Here is a 21384-nt window from a genome sequence, read left to right as displayed (position 1 = left end):
TTGTTTAGGTTTCAGGTAAGTATTCCTTTCTCTTTTTCTGCTCTCTTTAGGTGAGTGTCTTTTTTTATCCCTTTATCCTTTAATATTTCCCTTTGTTGAGGCTTTTCTTCTCCACCGAGGTTAGGCTTAACAATGTTTAATTCGGCCTGTATCTGACCCATCAAACAGCACTTTATTCTATTAGAAATCTTCATTCCTGAAAGGGTTCGCCTCATTTCTTCGTCGTCTTACAGGAAAATAATTCTGGTAAGAAGTTCTTTAGTTGTTGACAAAATCCAAAATGTAGTTTGGATGGAAATGCAGTTTATCTTTATGGATTAATTTGATGCAGAATTGACTGTTGACGTTTGACGTACTTTATCAGGTTCTGGTGGTTTGGTGATTTTTGTTTATGTAAATGTATGGATTGTCTAATTTATTGGTTTGTCAACATCAGTACACTACAAGAGAAATGATGAAGAACTGAACATTTAAACTCTTCTTTAAATATTCTATTATTCTTCTAATATTTTAAATAGTTTTAAGTCCCGCTGTTAAAATGACAAGAAATCAGATGTCAAGAGCAAGACAGATATTAACGTGTTTAATTTCAATATCTTTTGATTATCACCCATGTTTTTTTAAAACATTGTACATGAACATCTGCAGAATTGTGTTTATACATTTTAAAAGGGACACTGCAGTCAAACTATAGCGACATCTGGTGGAGCTTATAAGTACTACAGGGACAGCTCACACTGCAAATCCTCCAAAGGTTGTGAGTAGTAAACACTAGTGCATGCTTGGGGAAACACAGGACACAACCTGCAAGAAACACAGACAATTCTTCTCCCACCTCAAAGTTTAATTTTTTGTTATTTCAGTGACAAATTGACATATTTAATTTTGCTTTAAGTAATTATTCATCAGGTTTCTGAAAGGGTTTCATTGTTACAAAGCTCTGTGTATCAATCCTGAAGGAGAAGCCAGTTTACAGTTTAACATATTATTATAAAGTTGGCTGCTATTAAATTCAATCAGGCAGCATACACATATTATTGTGTACAATTTATATTTATATATTTATTTATGATACAAAAGTAAAGAAAACATATACTTGTGTAAGATTTCCAGGGATCTGTTACAATATGAAATACCAAATGAATGCAAAATTATGTAAAACAATTAACACATTTATTAGACCACCACTCAATGTAAAGTTTATGTCACAGCTGCCCTAAGCTAACAGCATTGGGAATTACCAAAATCATTTTTTATGTTTCTGTAATGGTTAATACACCAGTATGTAAAAGCCTGTTAACCAAAATGATATTTTAATGCTAAAATATGATTATTATTGTTATCCATGAGTACAAAAAGGAGAAGCCTGTTTGATGAACACCTTCAGAGTCCCAGAGCGTCCTTCTGCACTTTGCAACCCAACAGTGCATTTCCAGCTTCCACACACTCTGTCACACATGCTGCTGAAAAAAAGAAAAATAATCATCTTAGTATGAACATGTACAAACAGCTGATTTTAACCAGCACACATGGTCGTTACCATTCTGAGCACGGAGCCATGACACAGCCTTCATAGCCAGAAGCTCCCACTCTTGCTGAGCGTCCATCTTGAAACCATGAAGCCAGATCAGAGCCAGAATGGTGGCCCACACTTCCTGGTTCACCTAATTCACCAAATCAAAGAAAAAACATGGAGGAGAAATCAATGAAAGAGAACAAAGAAGATACAGGAAAGTGCTGCTGGACAGTTTTGAACAATATCACTTCATAACGTATTAACAATAAAATGAGACATAAAAACTTTCACATGAACTTTTGACTGATATGGTAAATGTATGTTTCTGTCATGTGGTTACTGTATAAAAGCATACTTTGTTACTTTTCATTTGTTTTGTTTAGTTTTAGATTATGTTAATTTAGTTTCACATGTTTTTAATATTTCCTCTCTTTCGTTTATAAACCATGTGATAAAATCTGTTTGAATAAGTCCTATTATTTAATTGTGTTATTATATTTGACAGTAACCCACCAATGCAGGTTTTGGGTTTTCCAACTCCTCGCTGGTCTTTCCCAGAGCAGCAGCCAGAGCTGGATGTAGCACCCACAGCCAGACGCCCTGGACGGAGATCAGCTGCAGAAAAGGGTCTCTGAGTGGCTGCTGGGGCTCAGCGCTTGCATCCCACCAAGATGCAACTGAGGAGAAAAACAAAGAGCATAGATAAATAATCTTTGTGAATCATTAATTTATTGTGCATAAATTGTTGTTTTAATTTGGCCTGATTTGATATCAGAGCTAATGATTACACTTAAAAATGTGAGTGTTTTTAAGCTGTGTCTGTTTGATTTTTCAAATCATTTTGATGCTTCCAATGTGTGACTTCACTTCACCTCAAATGAAAATGAAATTGAAACTTTATTTAAACACTGAAACATTTAGTTAGTTTGCTTAATACTTTGGGTTTATAGTACCGACAAAAGAAAAAATAAACAGGTCATCGGATTTTTTCTGGCTTCACTTTTATAGTTATGCAGAGACTAAATAAAGAAGAAGAAATAATGACATGATCCTCAATAAACTCTTTGTCACTTACTTTGTATTGATCTATGTGATGACGGCCTTGCCATCTTGACTAAAAGAGAAATGACAAGTAGAACATTACACAAAGTCACACAGAAAACAGGGAACTTCATTTAGCCTAATACATGGAAATTCAACAAGTCCCACAAAGCAAAACTTTCACCATTAGTGTGTTATCATTGGTCATTTGCACAGAAATTCCCCAAGGTACGCAGCTTCTGCTTCAGATTAGAGAATAACCTCATGCTGCTGCCTGTCTGAAGTCAAATATTACTCTTTGAATCATCATTCATTAAGCAACATGAGTCAAACACATTTTTGCTTACTTCCTTAGTACAGGCAGTTGTGCAGACCGAAAAGAAAGACACTGATGTGTTATGGACACCTATGTTAGGAAGAGTATGTGTGGTGGATTTTATAGAGAATATATAGATATTTATGATTTGTAGAAATACCAGATGTGTGTTCACTCCTACTGAGCTTCTTACTTACCGTCAAATAAATGATCAGAAGGACTTGAAACAAAGCCTTTCCTCATCCCTTTAGATTTCCAACAAACAAAAAAATGATGACGTAATTACATCAGAAATAAACAGACAAAAGATATACTAAACTACTACTTTTTAACACTTAAAAATAGTACTTAAAATATTTTATGTGTTTTTCAAAATATGTGTATAGAAATACACAGATGCATACCTGTTACTTACTCCGGACAGAAAATCCACTGTCTGCAGCACTACAACAGATACGATTGAGCAGACCTTTTAAAAATGTAAAAATGTTTTAAAATGTGTTTTCAGTTAAACAAATTATTATGTTTGCTATCATGGATATTAATTATCACAAACATGAAACTTTTTACATACAAACCATAGAAATGGGAACATGTGAACAGCTGTGAACACTGTAAAGAAGACATGAAACACTCACGGCGTGTTGGAACATTTCTGCGCAGCAGAGGTCCTTGAATCGCCTCGCCGTCCCCTTTCTTGACAGCAATGAAGGCAGTGAAGGCACTGCTCACTCCTGATTGGACGCTGAGCTCCACCACCTTCTCTTCACTCCTCCATCTTGCTCTCCTCTGCGCTCTCTCTCCTCCATCTCCAGGGAGCGAATCAGAGTGCAGGCAGCCAACCTGTGGACTGTTAACCTGCAGACAGGAGAGAGGTAGACACATCTGGCACACAGATTTTACCATGTTATATAAGAACCCTGCTCATTCGTTTTTTCATTCATCTGTTTTCTATACCAGTTGTTCAGGAGCACATCATGAGTCTACAGGCCACAGCTATCCCTCTTCATCCACCCGTGGTTCACATGTTCAGTCCTACAGTCCTACAGTCTGTGGCTATGCCTTATGGAGTTTTGCATGAACAAACAGTGACTGGTCCCTCTACACCAATGGACCATGGCTCGCATGCCATCAGGGTGAACTGTCTGGTCCTGAGCCGAGGGAGAGGACTTTAATTCATACACCACTGAAGTTTATGTTTGCTAAGACTGTGTTAGTGGCTCTGTCATCAGATGAGAGATGAGAGGTCTGTAGTTAAACACAGAGGGTGTCTAACCAAAAAAGTAATTAAACTGAATATTTGTGAAGTCAGGACTTCTGTTTTTACCCAGTGTCCCTCTGCGGGTTTGAGACTGAAGTTGAGTGATTTTGAGAGGGATGACCTGCCAGGCTGTACTCACTGTCCACAGCCCTCTGCTGCCGAACTCTGAGAAAACATGTTCAGTTTGTAAATCACATACCGGATGCTGAAAAGATCAGACTGAGAGCAATATTTCACATGAGAAGGTGCTGCTCCTACCTGTCCAGTGAGCGGGCATAAAGCAGTGACCTTTGACCCTGGAAAAGTGCTGTGATTGGGGATGAGAGAAACAGTGACAGAGACCTCCCTTGGCAAATCCCAATGTGACCTGAGATGTCCACCACAGCTGGCTGCAGAGCAAATCGCAGTGACTGCATCACCTGATGAGTAAAAACAGTTTAGAAAAGTTGGAAGAGACACTGAGGTTCTACTTACTGGAACTCTGATTGCATTAAAACATTTTTATAACCATTATGGTTCTAACATTTTCTGTTGTTTTGCCTCCAACTTGGTGGTGCCAGAGGCAGTTTCCTGTCATGTGACAAATATATCACCATGAAAAAAACATACTGTTATGTTTTTCCTCAAAATGACTCCAAATATAACATCACATCATCAACTTTTCACAGCATTCCTAAGAAGCCGGTAACAAAGTATTTAGTATTTAACCTCTTGGGCTTGAAGTGCCCTGTTTAGAGATCGGTGTAGTACATGTGAAACACAGAAACTCGACTACAAATTCATGAATGTGGAGAGAATTTGGGCAGAAAAATTGGATGCGCTTCTTCATCACACCCAAAATAAAGAGGAAGGAATATGGCAGACAAACAGCCATGTGGGAACAAAGAAACCAACGATGCACTATGATTTATTCAGTAATGAACTGGTTCATCCTCCACAACTGGCTTCCTGTAAAACAGTCCCTCCCTTTGTTTTCTGTCAGTCCTCCTTGTTGCTTCCTCGGTGCATTTGTTTGAACTTTGATCACAATATTTACACTCAGTAAATTCAAAGCAAATGTGAGGACAGCAGCACCCAGTGATTCATTCATAAAGCTTACCACTGCGTTGTCTGTCATATCTCACATGATATATCTCCTATTAAAAGAAACACACACAGAGAAGAAGAAAACTTACCTCTGAGGATAGACGTGTGTGTGCAGAGACAGAATGCAGGAAGAGTTGCGTATCACCGAATGGGCGGTGCTTCGTGTTGAAAATGACAGACCTGAAATAGAAGTGCTACGGAATGAAAGCGCTGCAGCGCGGAGAGTCGCTGCTGGGACGTCCCGCGGCGCGCCCGGTGTGAGTGCTCTCATTGATTAGACTGGAAGCGATCAGCTCCGCGGCGCTTACGTCCCCGGTGTGAATAGGCCTTGACTCCCGTTTTGATTCCAAAGAAGTGTGAGACCCTTGATATAGTGTTTGATGAAAGATGATAAGTTGCAACAGCTGCTACACTGGAAATTAAAAAACTACTTTCTCTGCTGAAATGGAGCATTCATACTGCGTCCTACAGTCCACGCAGAAATGCATGACATGCTGTGCAGTCCTTACTCCAGGGACGCTCAAAGTACGGGCCGGGGGCCAATCATGGCCCCAAAGTCGGACAGATTCGGCTTTTTTTGGTTGGCATAACGAAGCATTTGACTCTTTGAGGACATAACTGCTACGGTTACCTGGAGATGTGACACAAAATATTACTTTCTGAATGATTTTGTTAAAGACAAGAGTCAGAGTGATATGTTCATCAATGTGAATATAAAAACGATGAATCAAAATCAGTTAAATGTAAACGTTAGTGCTCTTTATTCAGAAAACCCTCATGTCACATCTACATTTCAGGATCTGGTTATTATAGACACAGATTAAATGTTAAATATAAATATTTCAGTATTTATCATCACAGTAACAGTGTTACACACATTAGTGGCTGTAAACACTCAGTATTAAAAAAATATATGTTTTTGGTGCTTACATAAGGAGTAAACATTTATAATCATCACTTTAAAAGTTACATACGTTGTTTTTGGTGTCATATATGTCTATGGTCAAATCTGGCCTTCTTTAAAAAAAAAGTTTGGACACCCCTGCCTTACTATGTTCTCTGACACACACCTGTCATCTAATCACTGTGTAATGATTGTATTTTTAATGTATTTTATGCACTAATAGTTTACATTTTAACATATTATTATAAAGTCGGCTGCTATTAAATTCAATCAGGCAGCATACACATATTTTTGTTCACAAATTTAAAGAAGTAACATAACATATACATATGTAAGATTTCCAGGGATCTGTTACAATATGAAATACCAAATGAATGCAATATTATGTAAAATGCTTAACACATTTATTAGACCACCACTCAATGTAAAGTTTATGTCACAGCTGCCCTAAGCTAACAGCATTGGGAATTACCAAAATCATTTTTTATGTTTCTGTAATGGTTAATACACCAGTATGTAAAAGCCTTTTAACCAAAATGATATTTTAATGCTAAAATATGATTATTATTGTTATCCATGAGTACAAAAAATAATAAAGCACTATTTCTTGATTAAGATGTCAAATTATAGTTATTTACTTGCATTCCCGAACTTATTGCAATTCTCTGTTTATCAGTCATGAAGGAGAAGCCTGTTTGATGAACACCTTCAGAGTCCCAGAGCGTCCTTCTGCACTTTGCAACCCAACAGTGCATTTCCAGCTTCCACACACTCTGTCACACATGCTGCTGAAAAAAAGAAAAATAATCATCTTAGTATGAACATGTACAAACAGCTGATTTTAACCAGCACACATGGTCGTTACCATTCTGAGCACGGAGCCATGACACAGCCTTCATAGCCAGAAGCTCCCACTCTTGCTGAGCGTCCATCTTGAAACCATGAAGCCAGATCAGAGCCAGAATGGTGGCCCACACTTCCTGGTTCACCTAATTCACCAAATCAAAGAAAAAACATGGAGGAGAAATCAATGAAAGAGAACAAAGAAGATACAGGAAAGTGCTGCTGGACGGTTTTGAACAATATCACTTCATAACGTATTAACAATAAAATGAGACATAAAAACTTTCACATGAACTTTTGACTGATATGGTAAATGTATGTTTCTGTCATGTGGTTACTGTATAAAAGCATACTTTGTTACTTTTCATTTGTTTTGTTTAGTTTTAGATTATGTTAATTTAGTTTCACATGTTTTTAATATTACCTCTCTTTCGTTTATAAACCATGTGATAAAATCTGTTTGAATAAGTCCTATTATTTAATTGTGTTATTATATTTGACAGTAACCCACCAATGCAGGTTTTGGGTTTTCCAGCTCCTCGCTGGTCTTTCCCAGAGCAGCAGCCAGAGCTGGATGTAGCACCCAGCAGCCAGACGCCTTCTGGGCGGAGATCAGCTGCAGAAAAGGGTCTCTGAGTGGCTGCTGGGGCTCAGCACTTGCATCCCACCTAGATGCAACTGAGGAGAAAAACAAAGAGCATAGATAAAATAATCTTTGTGAATCATTAAATTATTGTGCATAAATTGTTGTTTTAATTTGGCCTGATTTGATATCAGAGTTAAAAACGTGAGTGTTTTTCATGCTGTGTTCTGTTTGATTTTTTCAAATCATTTTGATGCTTCCAATGTGTGACTTCACCTCAAATGAAAATGAAATTGAAACTTTATTTAAACACTGAAACATTTTAGTTAGTTTGCTTAAATACTTTGGGTTTATAGTACCGACAAAAGAAAAAAGTGTGCTTAAAAAAATTAAATAAACAGGTCATCGGATTTTTTCTGGCTTCACTTTTATAGTTATGCAGAGAACAAATAAAGAAGAAGAAATAATAACACAGAGACATGGAAGTGTGCACGTCAATCCATACAATAGTTGTCAACAGGTGTATCCTCAATAAACTTTTTGTCACTTACTTTGTATTGATCTATGTGATGGCGGCCTTGCCATCTTGACTAAAAGAGAAAATGACAAGTAGAACATTACACAAAGTCAACAACAGAAAACAAGGAACTTCATTTTAACCTAATACATGGAAATTCAACAAGTCCACAAAGCAAAACTTTCACCATCAGTGTGTTATCATTGGTCATTTGCACAGAAATTCCCCAAGGTACTCAGCTTCTGCTTCAGATTAGAGAATAACCTCATGCTGCTGCCTGTCTGAAGTCTGTGCATACAAGTTGTTGATAGAGCAGAGTAAACACAGTCTAATATAGATAATACCTCTGTGCAACTGCTTGACTGACCAAATACTATAATCATAATTATTAAAATATACACAAGAGCCACATTTGGAATTCTGGTGAAATGTTTCTTCATTGTGATCAAATTAAATATATGTGGGCAAGCAATGTAACATTACCTGACATCTGAATGGCATTCAGATATTACTTATGATTCAAATATTACTCTTTGAATCATCATTCATTAGGCAACATGAGTCAAACACATTTTTGCTTACTTCCTTAGTACAGGCAGTTGTGCAGACCGAAAAGAAAGACACTGATGTGTTATGGACACCTATGTTAGGAAGAGTATGTGTGTGGATTTATAGATGAATATATAGAATATTTATGATTTGTAGAAATACACAGATGTGTGTTCAACTCCTACTGAGCTTCTTACTTACCGTCGAATAAATGATCAGAAGGACTTGAAACAAAGCCTTTACTCATCCCTTTGAGATTTTAAAATAAAACAAAAAATGATGACGTAATTACATGAGAATCAACAGACAAAAGATATATTAACTACTACTTTTAACACTTAAAAATAGTACTTAAAATATTTATGTGTTTCAAATATTGTTTATAGAAATACACAGATGCATCCTGTTACTTACCCCGGACAGAAAATCCCCTGTCTGCAGCACTACAACAGATACGATTGAGCAGACCTTTAAAATGTAAAAAATGTTTTAAAATGTGTTTCAGTTAAACAAAATTATTATGTTTGCTATCAATGGATTATTAATTATCACAAACATGAAACTTTTTACATACAAACTCATAGAAATGGGAACATGTGAACAGCTGTGAACACTGTGAAAGAAGACATGAAACACTCACGGCGTGTTGGAACATTTCTGCGCAGCAGAGGTCCTTGAATCGCCTCACCGTCCCCTTTCTTGACAGCAATGAAGGCAGTGAAGGCACTGCTCACTCCTGATTGGACGCTGAGCTCCACCACCTTCTTCTTCACTCCTCCATCTTGCTCTCCTCTGCGCTCTCTCTCCTCCATCTCCAGGGAGCGAATCAGAGTCTGAGCAGCCAACCTGTGGACTGTTAACCTGCAGACAGGAGAGAGAGGTAGACACATCTGCACACAGATGTACCATGTTATAAGAACCCTGCTTATTCTGTTTTTCATTCATCTGTTTTCTATACCAGTGTTCAGGAGCACATCATGAGTCTACAGGCCACAGCTATCCCTCTTCATCCCACCCGTGGTTCACATGTTCAGTCCTACAGTCCTACAGTCTGTGGCTATGCTTATAGAGTTTGCATGAACAAACAGTGACTGGTCCCCTCTACACCAATAAGAAGTCTCAATTCACCTGTCCATGGACTCTGCATGCCATCAGGGTGAACTGTCTGGTCCTGAGCCGAGGGAGAGGACTTTAATTCATACACCACTGAAGTTTATGTTTGCTAAGACTGTGTTAGTGGCTCTGTCATCAGATAAGAGATGAGAGGTCTGTAGTTTAAACTCAGAGGGTGTCTAACCAAAAAAGTAATTAAACTGAATATTTGTGAAGTCAGGACTTCTGTTTTACCCAGTGTCCTCTGCGGGTTTGAGACTGAAGTTGAGTTGATTCTGAGAGGGATGACCTGCCAGGCTGTACTTCACTGTCACACAGCCCTCTGCTGCCTCTGAACTCTGAGAAAACATGTTCAGTATTGTAATCACATACCGGATGCTGAAAAGAATCAGACTAGAGCAATATTTCACTATGAGAAGGTGCTGCTCCTACCTGTCCAGTGAGCTGGGCATAAATCAGTGACCTTTGACCCTGGAAAAGTGCTGTGATTGGTGGAGAGAGAACAGTGACAGAGACTCCCTTTGGCAAATCCCATGTGACTGAGATGTCCACCACAGCTGGCTGCAGAGCAAATCGCAGTGACTGCATCACCTGATGAGTAAAAACAGTTTAGGAAAAGTTGGAAGAGACACTGAGGTTCTACTTACTGGAACTCTGATTGCATTGTGGTTGCATTTCTTATTTATTAATCATATGTCTTACTTTGGGTTGCATCCGGTCAGTCCCTGTGATGAACTGAGCGTGACCTCCTCCTTCCTTGGCCAAGCCATTGATAAGAGCAGAGCTGGCCCCTTCCCCAATCCCAAAAGAGAAACACCTACAACACAGTAGTTTGTTTAAACACATCAAGTATTAGACCATGAGACATACTCTGGGAATGGTGTGAGTGTTTGTTCTCCTTTGTGTTTTCACCTGTGGGAACCTGAATTCTTCTTCACCAGATCGATAACTTCTTTGGTGTTCCCCACCTCACCGTCAGTAAAGACAAAAAGCTAGAGGAGAGTTCATGTGTTACATCACACCCAGAAACATACATCATGTGTTGAGAGAATGTTTCAGACAAAAAAAGTGGTACAGCAAAGTACAGTAATGTATGAAAACAAGGTGTGGTGACTATTATAAGGTTGTACCTTGAACACGTACAGTGAACATTAAAACAAACAACAGGCAGTAGTTTAAAGGTTTAAATAATATTGCATCTACAACATTTTGCAGATGGAGCCACACTTGCTGCTGTTCAAATATGGTTTAAACATTCCTGCCGGGACCACACTGCACCTGAGCGCAGGGACTGTCTGTGTGTTGCCAAGTATTTGACTGATTCTCCAGAAAATAAAATTGTGTTTTAGATGGTACAGTAATGCAACACCATAAACCTGTAGCTTTTATAGATGTTTATATTTCATAGTGTGATAATTAAAATTGAATTAATTTTTTAATCATTTTAAAACAGCATGCCTGATCTGAAGTAGTTTCATGTTAGTGGACTAAGGGGCCAAAAGGAAACACTCATTTAACTGTATGTTTTTGTGTGCGTGTGTGTGTGTGTGTGTGTGTGTGTCATTACTTGTCTTGGTTGACTCTGAATGCAGGGTTGGCTGTAAATGTGTTTGAGAGGTTTCAGGATCTCTGTTCCTCCAAGATCAGCCCCCATCTCCTCAACTTTCTTCAGAGCATCTTCCATGGTCTTCTGGCTGTACTCCACACTCTTACTGCCATCACAAACACATGGACGAGGTCAGGTGGTGGAGGGTTGTGTAGCACTATCAACTTCTAAACTGCAGTTCCTAATTCAGGTATAGCTTTGAGGGAGTGACTTACGGGAAGATGTGTTCATATCTGGACCCAAAACTGTAGATGTTGAAGTAGCAGCCCATTGGTAAGCTCTTCAACAGGAGCAGCAGAGTGTCCTGAAGGGAAGAGAGAAAACATCATGAAGGCCACTGTGTGAGAGAGACACTATGAAGCATTTTATGACACAAACAACACATCATGAATACCCTGGCACTGCCAATGCGAGTTTCTTGCTGCTTGCTGTTATTGGTACGGCAATCCATACTTCCAGATCGATCCAATAAGAACACAAACTCTCCACATGAGGCGACTGAAGACATCACAGCCTGGGGAAACTCAGGGTACAGGCTCAGCATCACTACTGGATCACCCATCAGAGTGCCTGAAACACAGAGGACAGACAGAAACTTGAACACAAATCTGGCTTTTTACCAACTATTCCAACATGTGTAACTAATCAGTAGGAGGATAATGAACCTTTTTTATTTCAGTAACAGCTTCATTAATTTGTGCTCACCAGGCTTGGCAGACGTCTGTCCTGCCTCCACCACAGCAGAGGGCTGGTGGGCATCTTTGTAATAAATCAGCAGTTCAACATCTCTGTCAAACTTGTGTCCTGCAGCCAACTTGACCTGAAGACACACTCACAAATATAAATAAAGTGATATATGTTGTTGTTGTCAGTACCGAGGAACAATCACACACAGCAGATACATTAGCTCTCTACCTACCGTGGCCTGGGTTTGCTCTGTGTTGAGGTACTGGAGAGGGTCCAGGGGACAGTTGGACTCTACTTTAGAGACTGGACGAGGAGAGGACACTCGGGCAGAGAAGGACAGACTGTAGGGAACCAGAGAGGCTGGAACAGAGGTCACCTGGACACTGGGACCTTCACTACCTGTAAACACCATGAGACGAGTTAGAAATACTGTAATTAAAGAGAAATTACAGATTTTGATTTTAGCCTCTCTGAAATCAAAATCCCTGACAGTTTGGTATCTATCTGTCATATGAACATGTGTCACAGGCTGGAAGCAGTCTAAAAGCAGTTGTAGAATGATGTTCTGCCAGTTCATTGTTTTTGACATGATTTACATGAATAAGTGTTGACTGTTTTTCCTACCCTGTGGTTGGTAGCGAGGGTTGAGCACAGCGGGCAGACAAAACCTCAACCCGTCATCAGCCTGCACAGCCAGCTCAGTGACATACTCCAGCCTGATGGAGGCGCTCTCTCCTGGAGGCAGACTGCCCACACTCAAAGTGAATATATCTGGACTCTGATCACTCTCCTCCAATAGGAAGGCCTGCTGACCGGAGCTCAAAGCATCATCGTACTCCTCACGAGCCTGGAGAACAGATGACATATATGAGAGGATCTTTCACTGTGTTTATTGTGTTTTTGGGCCTCATAGTAGAGAAAAATCTGTAGTGTCCAGCTCACCTTCTGTTTCTCCTTCACCTCAGCTACAATCTGTGTTTGTCCAACCATAGCACTGAAATGACAGACAGCAGCGTCTCCAGGCAGAGGGAAGACAAAAACAGCCTCTATTGGTTTGTCCTCCTTGTTCTCATAGTTCAGAGTGGAGACCACTGTAGCCACATGGTCCCTCACCTCCAGCTCCACCTCCACACTCTTCAGAGGAACTGACCAAGACACAGAAGAAAACAAAATGAACACAGACTGTGTAAAAACTTCTGTCTTTTGTCTTTCAATCATTTGTTGAGGATACTACTTAAGATTTTTGCTGTTGTTCCAGTGTCTCACAGTGTATTACAATTGTGAACCTGAAAGCCATTCCAGCCTTACAGCTGAAGATCTTTGTGTTTGTTTTACCTGGCTCCCTCTGAGCAGTTAGCAGACCACAGCGGTTCACCATTGTACCTGTACAACAATTGACAAAAGGTCATATTTATATATGATAGATATTAAAATATTTTCAAATGAATGTCACCAAAAACATTTTTATAACCATTATGGTTCTAACATTTTCTGTTGTTTTGCCTCCAACTTGGTGGTGCCAGAGGCAGTTTCCTGTCATGTGACAAATATATCACCATGAAAAAAACATACTGTTATGTTTTTCCTCAAAATGACTCCAAATATAACATCACATCATCAACTTTTCACAGCATTCCTAAGAAGCCGGTAACAAAGTATTTAGTATTTAACCTCTTGGGCTTGAAGTGCCAGGTTTAGAGATCGGTGTAGTACATTTGAAACACAGAAACTCGACTACAAATTCATGAATGTGGAGAGAATTTGGGCAGAAAAATTGGATGCGCTTCTTCATCACACAGACAAACAGCCATGTGGGAACAAAGAAACCAATGATGCACTATGATTTATTCAGTAATGAACTGGTTCATCCTCCACAACTGGCTTCCTGTAAAACAGTCTCTCCCTTTGTTTTCTGTCAGTCCTCCTTGTTGCTTCCTCGGTGCATTTGTTTGAACTTTGATCACAATATTTACACTCAGTAAATTCAAAGCAAATGTGAGGACAGCAGCACCCAGTGATTCATTCATAAAGCTTACCACTGCGTTGTCTGTCATATCTCACATGATATATCTCCTATTAAAAGAAACACACACAGAAAAGAAGAAAACTTACCTCTGAGGATAGACGTGTGTGTGCAGAGACAGAATGCAGGAAGAGTTGCGTATCACCGAATGGGCGGTGCTTCGTGTTGAAAATGACAGACCTGAAATAGAAGTGCTACGGAATGATATCATAGACATATAAACATAGACGCCGCATTTAGCGGGTTGGTCGCTGGTCGCGATACGTCAACGGGTCCGCCATATTGGATCAGGCAGATCTGCCCGTAAACTAATACAAGGAAATGGACTGAACTTCATAAAGCGCCTTTCTACAAAGTTCTTTAAGTTAATGTCTCTTATACACCCATTCACACACACACTAATATATCTGGGAAACAAACAGGCACCAAAAACAACGTATGTAACTTTTAAAGTGATGATTATAAATGTTTACTCCTTATGTAAGCACCAAACCAACGTATGTATTTTTCTAATGCTGAGTGTTTACAGCTACTAATGTGTGTAACACTGTTACTGTGATGATAAATATTGAAATATTTATATTTAACATTTAATCTGTGTCTATAATAACCAGATCCTGAAATGTAGATGTGACATGAGGGTTTTCTGAATAAAGAGCACTAACGTGTACATTACACGTGAACATATATACATACATATAGTATACACACACACACACGCATATATATGTATGTATGTGTGTGTGTGTATGTGTGTGTATATATGTTCACGTGTAATGCTCTTTATTCAGAAAACCCTCATGTCACATCTACATTTCAGGATCTGGTTATTATAGACACAGATTAAATGTTAAATATAAATATTTCAATATTTATCATCACAGTAACAGTGTTACACACATTAGTAGCTGTAAACACTCAGCATTAGAAAAATACATACGTTGGTTTGGTGCTTACATAAGGAGTAAACATTTATAACCATCACTTTAAAAGTTACATACGTTGTTTTTGGTGCCATATGTATATATGTCTATGGTCAAATCTGGCCTTCTTTAAAAAAAAAAGTTTGGACACCCCTGCCTTACTATGTTCTTTGACACACACCTGTCATCTAATCACTGTATAATGATTGTATTTTTAATGTATTTTATGCACTAATAGTTTACAGTTTAACATATTATTATAAAGTCGGCTGCTATTAAATTCAATCAGGCAGCATACACATATTTTTGTCCACAAATTTAAGTAAAGAAGTAATGTGTTTTTACAGCAACATAACATACATGTGTAAGATTTCCAGGGATCTGTTACAATATGAAATACCAAATGAATGCAATATTATGTAAAATGCTTAACACATTTATTAGACCACCACTCAATGTAAAGTTTATGTCACAGATGCCCTAAACTAACAGCATTGGGAATTACCAAAATCATTTTTCATGTTTCTGTAATGGTTAATACACAATTTCCAGCTAGTGGTTGCTAGCTAGCACCTGCCCTAATACTTCTACATGCACTAGCTAGATGGCTTGCCTGCTTGCAAGTGCACATTGATCAGGTGTTTGTTTATATTAGCTAGCTATATTACGGTGAAGTTAAAGAGAAACTAAACCCCTTGGTTTTATCCAGCAGTTGTCCAGATACTGATAAGAAGAGTTATACAGATCCAGGATCTCTTCTTCCAGGGAGTCCTGGAGATTGACAGATGAAAACAAACAAGGAATAATTTTATACAACTTTGTTTTGGTATCTAAATAAATCACATTTTGTTGGGTCAACTTGTCTTGTGTTTATTGTGCTCTTAGAACTGTGTTTTTAACTGTTTACCAGCATAACATTTTAAAAACAGGATCAGTTAGTTTACACAACTTGGTTAGGGCTTCATATTTTGATAATGATCCATCAGCAATGAATTATGTATAAAGTAGTCCGATCTACTGCGAGAAAAGGAAGATGGTGAAAAGAATTGGGGACATGGGAGGGTCAGAGGGAGGCGAAAGATAAGAATATCAGTAGACATTACATGCCCAAGACCCTTAAAATGATGATTTACTAATATAACAGTCGAGCTAGCAGTGATACGCGCTGTTGGCTGTTTAGGACAAATAAACAAGAAAGGTAAGCACAATAAATGATTCCCTGTGCAGTACTTTTTGAATGACATGGCGAGCTTCTATGAAGTTGTGAGTTATGGTTGAGTTGTGAGTTGTGTCCCCCCCCATCCTGACATCGGATCTGCACCCCTGCACATGTCACTCTAAGTTACCGTACATAACAATCAGAAACATGCAGCATGTGTTGAGGTCATCCAAATCATTAAGAGCTATTCCAGTAACACAAATATAAAGAACAAAATGAAACTAACAAACAAACCTGTTTGTCAGGTTTCTGGCTGTACTCCACACTCTCACTAACCTTACATATATATTCCATGAAAATAATGAATCAGATACCTTTGTGAAGAAAGATGAGCCTGTTCAGGACACGTAGATGGATGTTTAATACAGAAGGCTTCTCCTTCTCTGTATATAGTCAAACACAAGTCACACCTACACGTTAACACATGGCAGGTGGAGCATTCCTGTTATTGTTTCTCTATGTGTGATCGTTTCCTAAACAAACTGCACTCAGGAATGCTGCTCGGAAGGTCACGCCCACACCTGGAGCACGTAATCCTGCATGAATTACAAACTAAAACTCCTTACCAGTATAACCCAAGAACTTTTAGCCTGATGCCTAAACTGAAGTATTGTTGCCCACCTGGATGTCATCCGGAGATCATGAATTTTGGTTTATGATATTTTGGTATATTTGTCTTGAGAACAAAGACATGGAGGATGAAAAGTCAAAGAAACAACCAGAGTGGGAGGACCAAGATATAAAGTGTCCAATAATGTCCATATCAGACTGATGAATGGCCGATTTTCTTTTCTTAACTTGGTTCTTTCTTTACGCAGTCGAGCTAGTAGTTAGTAGTTTTTTGATTGTTTGTTTTTCATTGTCTGCTTTTATTGTTTTTGGATTTGTAGAGGGAGCATTTTTTTTATGTTATGTCATTTTGTTTTGTTTATCACAAATATTTTTCAGCTGCATCTTTTGCATTTTTTAATTTGCATGTACATAAGCCTGTTTTCTTCTTGAAATGTAACAGACCGTTGCATTGCCACAGATCATTTGAAAAGGTTAGAAATCTCTCCCTCAGAGTTTGACAAAAAAAAAAAAAGAGGCCCCCAGTAGCATCTTGCCAAAAAGCTAGAAACGGCCCTGAGCTGAGTGTAGTAACATGATGAAGATGGACCTGCAGCATCATACAGACAAATATTAAACCAGCTGGAATTAACTGCTGTTGGGTGATTTAATGAAAGAAATGTCAAAACTACGCAACAGGTAAATAACATTTCACATGTGTCAAATTATTTCAAACTATTTTACTGTTATGAACATGTTAAATTGGATATGTCACAATAAGTTATCTGTACACATAAAACACATTCAAGCTGTTTTCACCAGATGAGGATCAGGCCAAAAAGGCCTGCTTAGTTTATTTACCTCTGCATACATATGTGAGCAAACATTCACCGTTATGACACTGAACAAGAGCAGACTGAGGTCCAAGATGACAGACAGTCAGCTCTGTGATTTGACTTTGAACGTACTTTGACACTTGACCTGACACTCACTGTTCCTATTAAGAGGATTTACTACTGAGTGACATTTCATCATGATAAAATCCGGTTTACAGTACAAAGTGCTTCAACCTTGCTCATTAAGTCTGTGGGCTCATGGCCCTTTCTTTATATCTGACATGAAACGTTTGGACATCCCTGATCTATAACCTGATCAGAAAATATGCCTAAAAACAGATCAGACTCTAACATCTTCAGCTATTTTCCTTAATTCTTGTTGCACTTTTACTGATTACTCATCTCTAATTAAATATTATCTTTCTTTGACAGCGTATGTACCTTTCAAGCCCCTACTGGTCACCTCAGATCTTCTTTTCACAACTACAGCTTAAGACATCACCTTGAATCATCAAAAACCACAAGCTAGTTAACTGGTATGTAAAGCAGTATATACTATAACAGTAACTATTACTCTAATCTTCAAGGAATAGTCAAACTCAGATCGGATCTTGAACAAATGAACATAAAACCAGTTCTAAATGTTCTTCACCAGGAGTGGATAGCGTTTATAATTCAAATTTACAACAGAGTTACATTACATTTACAATATCAACGTTTTAACAGTTTTGTACGGAAAAGGTAAATATAAACACAACTTATGTGTCATTCAAATACGAGCTGAGAAAAACAGTTGGAATAGCTGATGCTGGTATTTAACACAATATTTCATTTATATCTGCACTAAAACAGGATTAAATCATGTTACATGTAAACTGTAGACTGTGGGTGAGAAACTTGGTGACAAGAACAATAGAAACACCTGTAAGATTGTGATGCAGGTTTAGTGAACCTGTTTTACACCGTACAACTTAATATGACCAGTTTTATTTTTTTTTAATGGAACTGTTAATGACTGTACAAGAGTTTCAGTCAGCTTTTAAAATATAATTTAATTAAAAATATTCAAATGATGTGTCACTTTAAAGTCAGTGATTTGAGAGACCTGTTCAGTGACTAGTAAGTTGTTTTTCTCTTTATAACATTTGAGCATATTAAACTTTGAAGCTCCCGCCACCAAGACCTCCACGGAGAAACACATAGGGAGGACTCCTCGGTGCCAAAGAGAGTTTGGTCGACCCCAGGTATGTTTTACATAAAGTGCTTCACATGATCATTTTAGAATTTTTTCACATTTGTATTTGGACATGAAATCTGCTCGGCAGTTTATTCTTATTTTGTTCTACAGAGAAAAGATAGTCGGTCAAAGACTGACGAAGAGCGCTGCGGCAAGGAAATCCCTTCTGCTGCATGTTGGTGAAATGCTGCAGACTCCTATAAAACCATAACTTCACAGTTTAAACTAGACCTGCAGTAGAATAAACAGTTGTATTTGTCTGCAGAGTGACCTTCTCAGATGGTCCAGCTACCATAACATCGCTCCTACCTGAAAAGCAGCCCCAGCAAGCAAGGACCTAAAAAAAGGAAGTGTTGCTGGGAACTCTCAAGCTGCACCCACGTCTTTTTCACGTGTCATTGCTTCACATCAACCAACTGCGCAATGCTTTTTACGATTTGATGTTTACTAGTCTGGATAGTGGTCTTCATCTTGCTGCTGATTGTGTTACTGAACTATACAACTTTGTTTTGGTTTCTCCAACAGAGGAGACACTGTGTTTCTCCAGTTGAACGTCAGCAGGAAGTTTCTAAGGCACATCAGCAAAGTCCTCCGTCCTCCAGAGCCTGCTCACACTGACAAGGTTTGTCAGAAATGTCTGCTGCCAGGAGTTTCACTCCTGAGGCTAAGCTGATGAGGTACAGTAGCCATACACATGTAACGGTTATCTGTAGAAATACCTTAGGGTTCCAGCAGGGGGGGATCAGCTCCTCTTCATTGCTTAATACAGAAGAATGAAGACACAAGCTGCTTCTTTCCTCTTGCTTTTCTGACCCTTTCTGACCCCATTTTCCCCTAACCCTCTCCAGACATTTTATGGACATTGTAAAATGTCACCGCTCCAAAGATATCCACCCAAAACTCCAGGCCCTCTATAAGTTCAAGGAGGTCCTCTCCGTCCTGAATTTGTGGACCACCGTCAAGAAGTGAGTCAGCTGCGCAATGCTTTTTACGATTTGTTGTAAGGGTGCCTGATGATTAATTCTTGTCTGTGCATTAGGTCGAACCTCTGTGTATGTCTGTTCAGCAAACACTCCACATATGTAAATGTAAGTTGTTCAGATAAGCATGTCTCAATGTTTTTCCAGGCCTTCTCTTGAACAAACAGAAATCGATCAATCAAATATTTCACACTGCTTTGATGTAGATGACATAACTGACAGCATGTTGTTATGCCTGCAGGAGACAGCATTGGACTGTCGTTGTGAGTGCGGCAGCAAAACACATCAGGCCAGCGGTCCACTCTTAAGACCCTGCCCAGGTGAGTTAAAGGGACTCTCTAACTACAAATCATGTTACCTTTTTACCAGCCATTTTCAAATGATGAGAAGGGATCCTTAGACGTGTTCCTGCTGCAGATCCAGGCTGAGAGTGATTCCTTCTATACACACGTGCGCCTGCATAAGTTCTGTAATCCATCAGTCCAACAAGTCTGTATTCATTTTCCTCATTTCCTGTCTACAGAGTCCTGATTCTGCATCTGAGGTGGTTCAGGTTTACTCAGTACCTGCAGATGGAGAAGCTGCACCACCCTGTCTTCCTTGACAGGGATCTGATGGTGTCCGCCAGCGAGGTAAAAAAATCACAGAGTAAACATGTGGACTGTGTGTGTTGGTGTTTTGACTGTGTGTGTGAGGCTAACTGTTGTTATGATGTACAGGCTGGTTAGTGTCATCAGCCATTTAGGCCAGACAGCCGACGTGGGTATGGATTTTTTTTTTTTGTTTTGAAAACTTGGCTTCTTAGTTAACCTCCATAAACGCCACTTCATGTTAGACAACTTGTGCCAATGTTTGTGAGACCCCCCCCCCCCTCTGGCACTCTCTCTTTAACTCAGTCGGTCGCGGCAGATGACCGTCCACCAATTACCGTACAACCTCAAGGTTTCTTCCTGTTAAAAAGAAGTTTTTTTCTCGCTACCTTCACCAAGTGCTTGCTCATGGTAGAATGTAGGTAGTCTGTATATTATATTATAAAGAGTATGGTTAGATGTGTCAGAAGGAATGGTGTCTCTTGTTTTGGCCTAGGTTGTTCTTTGTGTAAATAGTACCAACAAAATGTAAATAAATGACTGCTGGATTTTCTTTGTTTTTTCATTTAATCTCAGCGTAATTGTGAGTGAAACCAACTTTGACTCTGTGACTAATTTACAGAATGATACATTACTACAATATTATTATAATACTATAGAACACTGCGCAAAATAGCTTTATGATAATCCTAGCACACTGTTGTCTTTCCAACACCCCTTATCTCTGTATCTCATACTGATTACTGGTGGGTGTTTTATTTGTACATTTTATCTTCAAATTTAAATGTTTTATATTTGAAACATTCTGCTTCCTGTTTGGCCAGTAGCTCTTTCCTTTTATTTGGAAATAATTGTTAGTTACAGCTGGTCAAATGTAGGTAACAGTGGTCTAGCACAAAAATCTACAACACCCCCTGTCCCATACAAATAACTCCCAATGATTTATTTATCATCATAAAGGACAGTGGTGCTTGTGTCTAGACTCTTAATAAGGCTCTTTATTAA

The 21384-nt window shown here is 38.8% G+C and overlaps 1 protein-coding gene across 5 annotated transcripts; it reads right to left on the bottom strand.

The window, feature by feature from the left end:
• Positions 1–604: 604 nt before the first annotated feature.
• LOC104939912 (von Willebrand factor A domain-containing protein 5A-like) lies at positions 605–14252 on the bottom strand. 5 transcript variants are annotated; one of them, XM_027280935.1, is made up of 22 exons: positions 14135–14225; positions 13358–13405; positions 12965–13167; positions 12647–12869; positions 12255–12421; positions 12041–12155; positions 11730–11905; positions 11551–11639; positions 11297–11441; positions 10642–10721; positions 10432–10546; positions 10162–10320; positions 9964–10067; positions 9745–9787; positions 9257–9506; positions 9031–9084; positions 8818–8865; positions 8102–8140; positions 7479–7645; positions 6990–7113; positions 6831–6912; positions 605–1381 (listed from the first exon to the last, which is right to left on the bottom strand). In XM_027280935.1, the coding sequence occupies exons 2-21, from the start codon at positions 13398–13400 to the stop codon at positions 6833–6835; spliced, it is 2424 nt and encodes an 807-aa protein (XP_027136736.1). In that variant the 5' UTR covers positions 13401–13405; positions 14135–14225; the 3' UTR covers positions 605–1381; positions 6831–6832. The 5 variants fall into 5 exon arrangements, 4 of the variants coding, with proteins under 4 accessions (XP_027136736.1, XP_027136737.1, XP_027136735.1 ...); XM_027280936.1 differs by having other exon boundaries at positions 6831–6909; XM_027280934.1 differs by having other exon boundaries at positions 606–1366; positions 6816–6912; positions 14135–14252.
• Positions 14253–21384: the final 7132 nt, after the last annotated feature.

The sequence above is a fragment of the Larimichthys crocea genome, chromosome VII (genome assembly GCF_000972845.2).
Source record: "Larimichthys crocea isolate SSNF chromosome VII, L_crocea_2.0, whole genome shotgun sequence".
NCBI lineage: Eukaryota > Metazoa > Chordata > Actinopteri > Sciaenidae > Larimichthys > Larimichthys crocea.
This window is presented reverse-complemented; position numbering and strand designations above follow the sequence as displayed.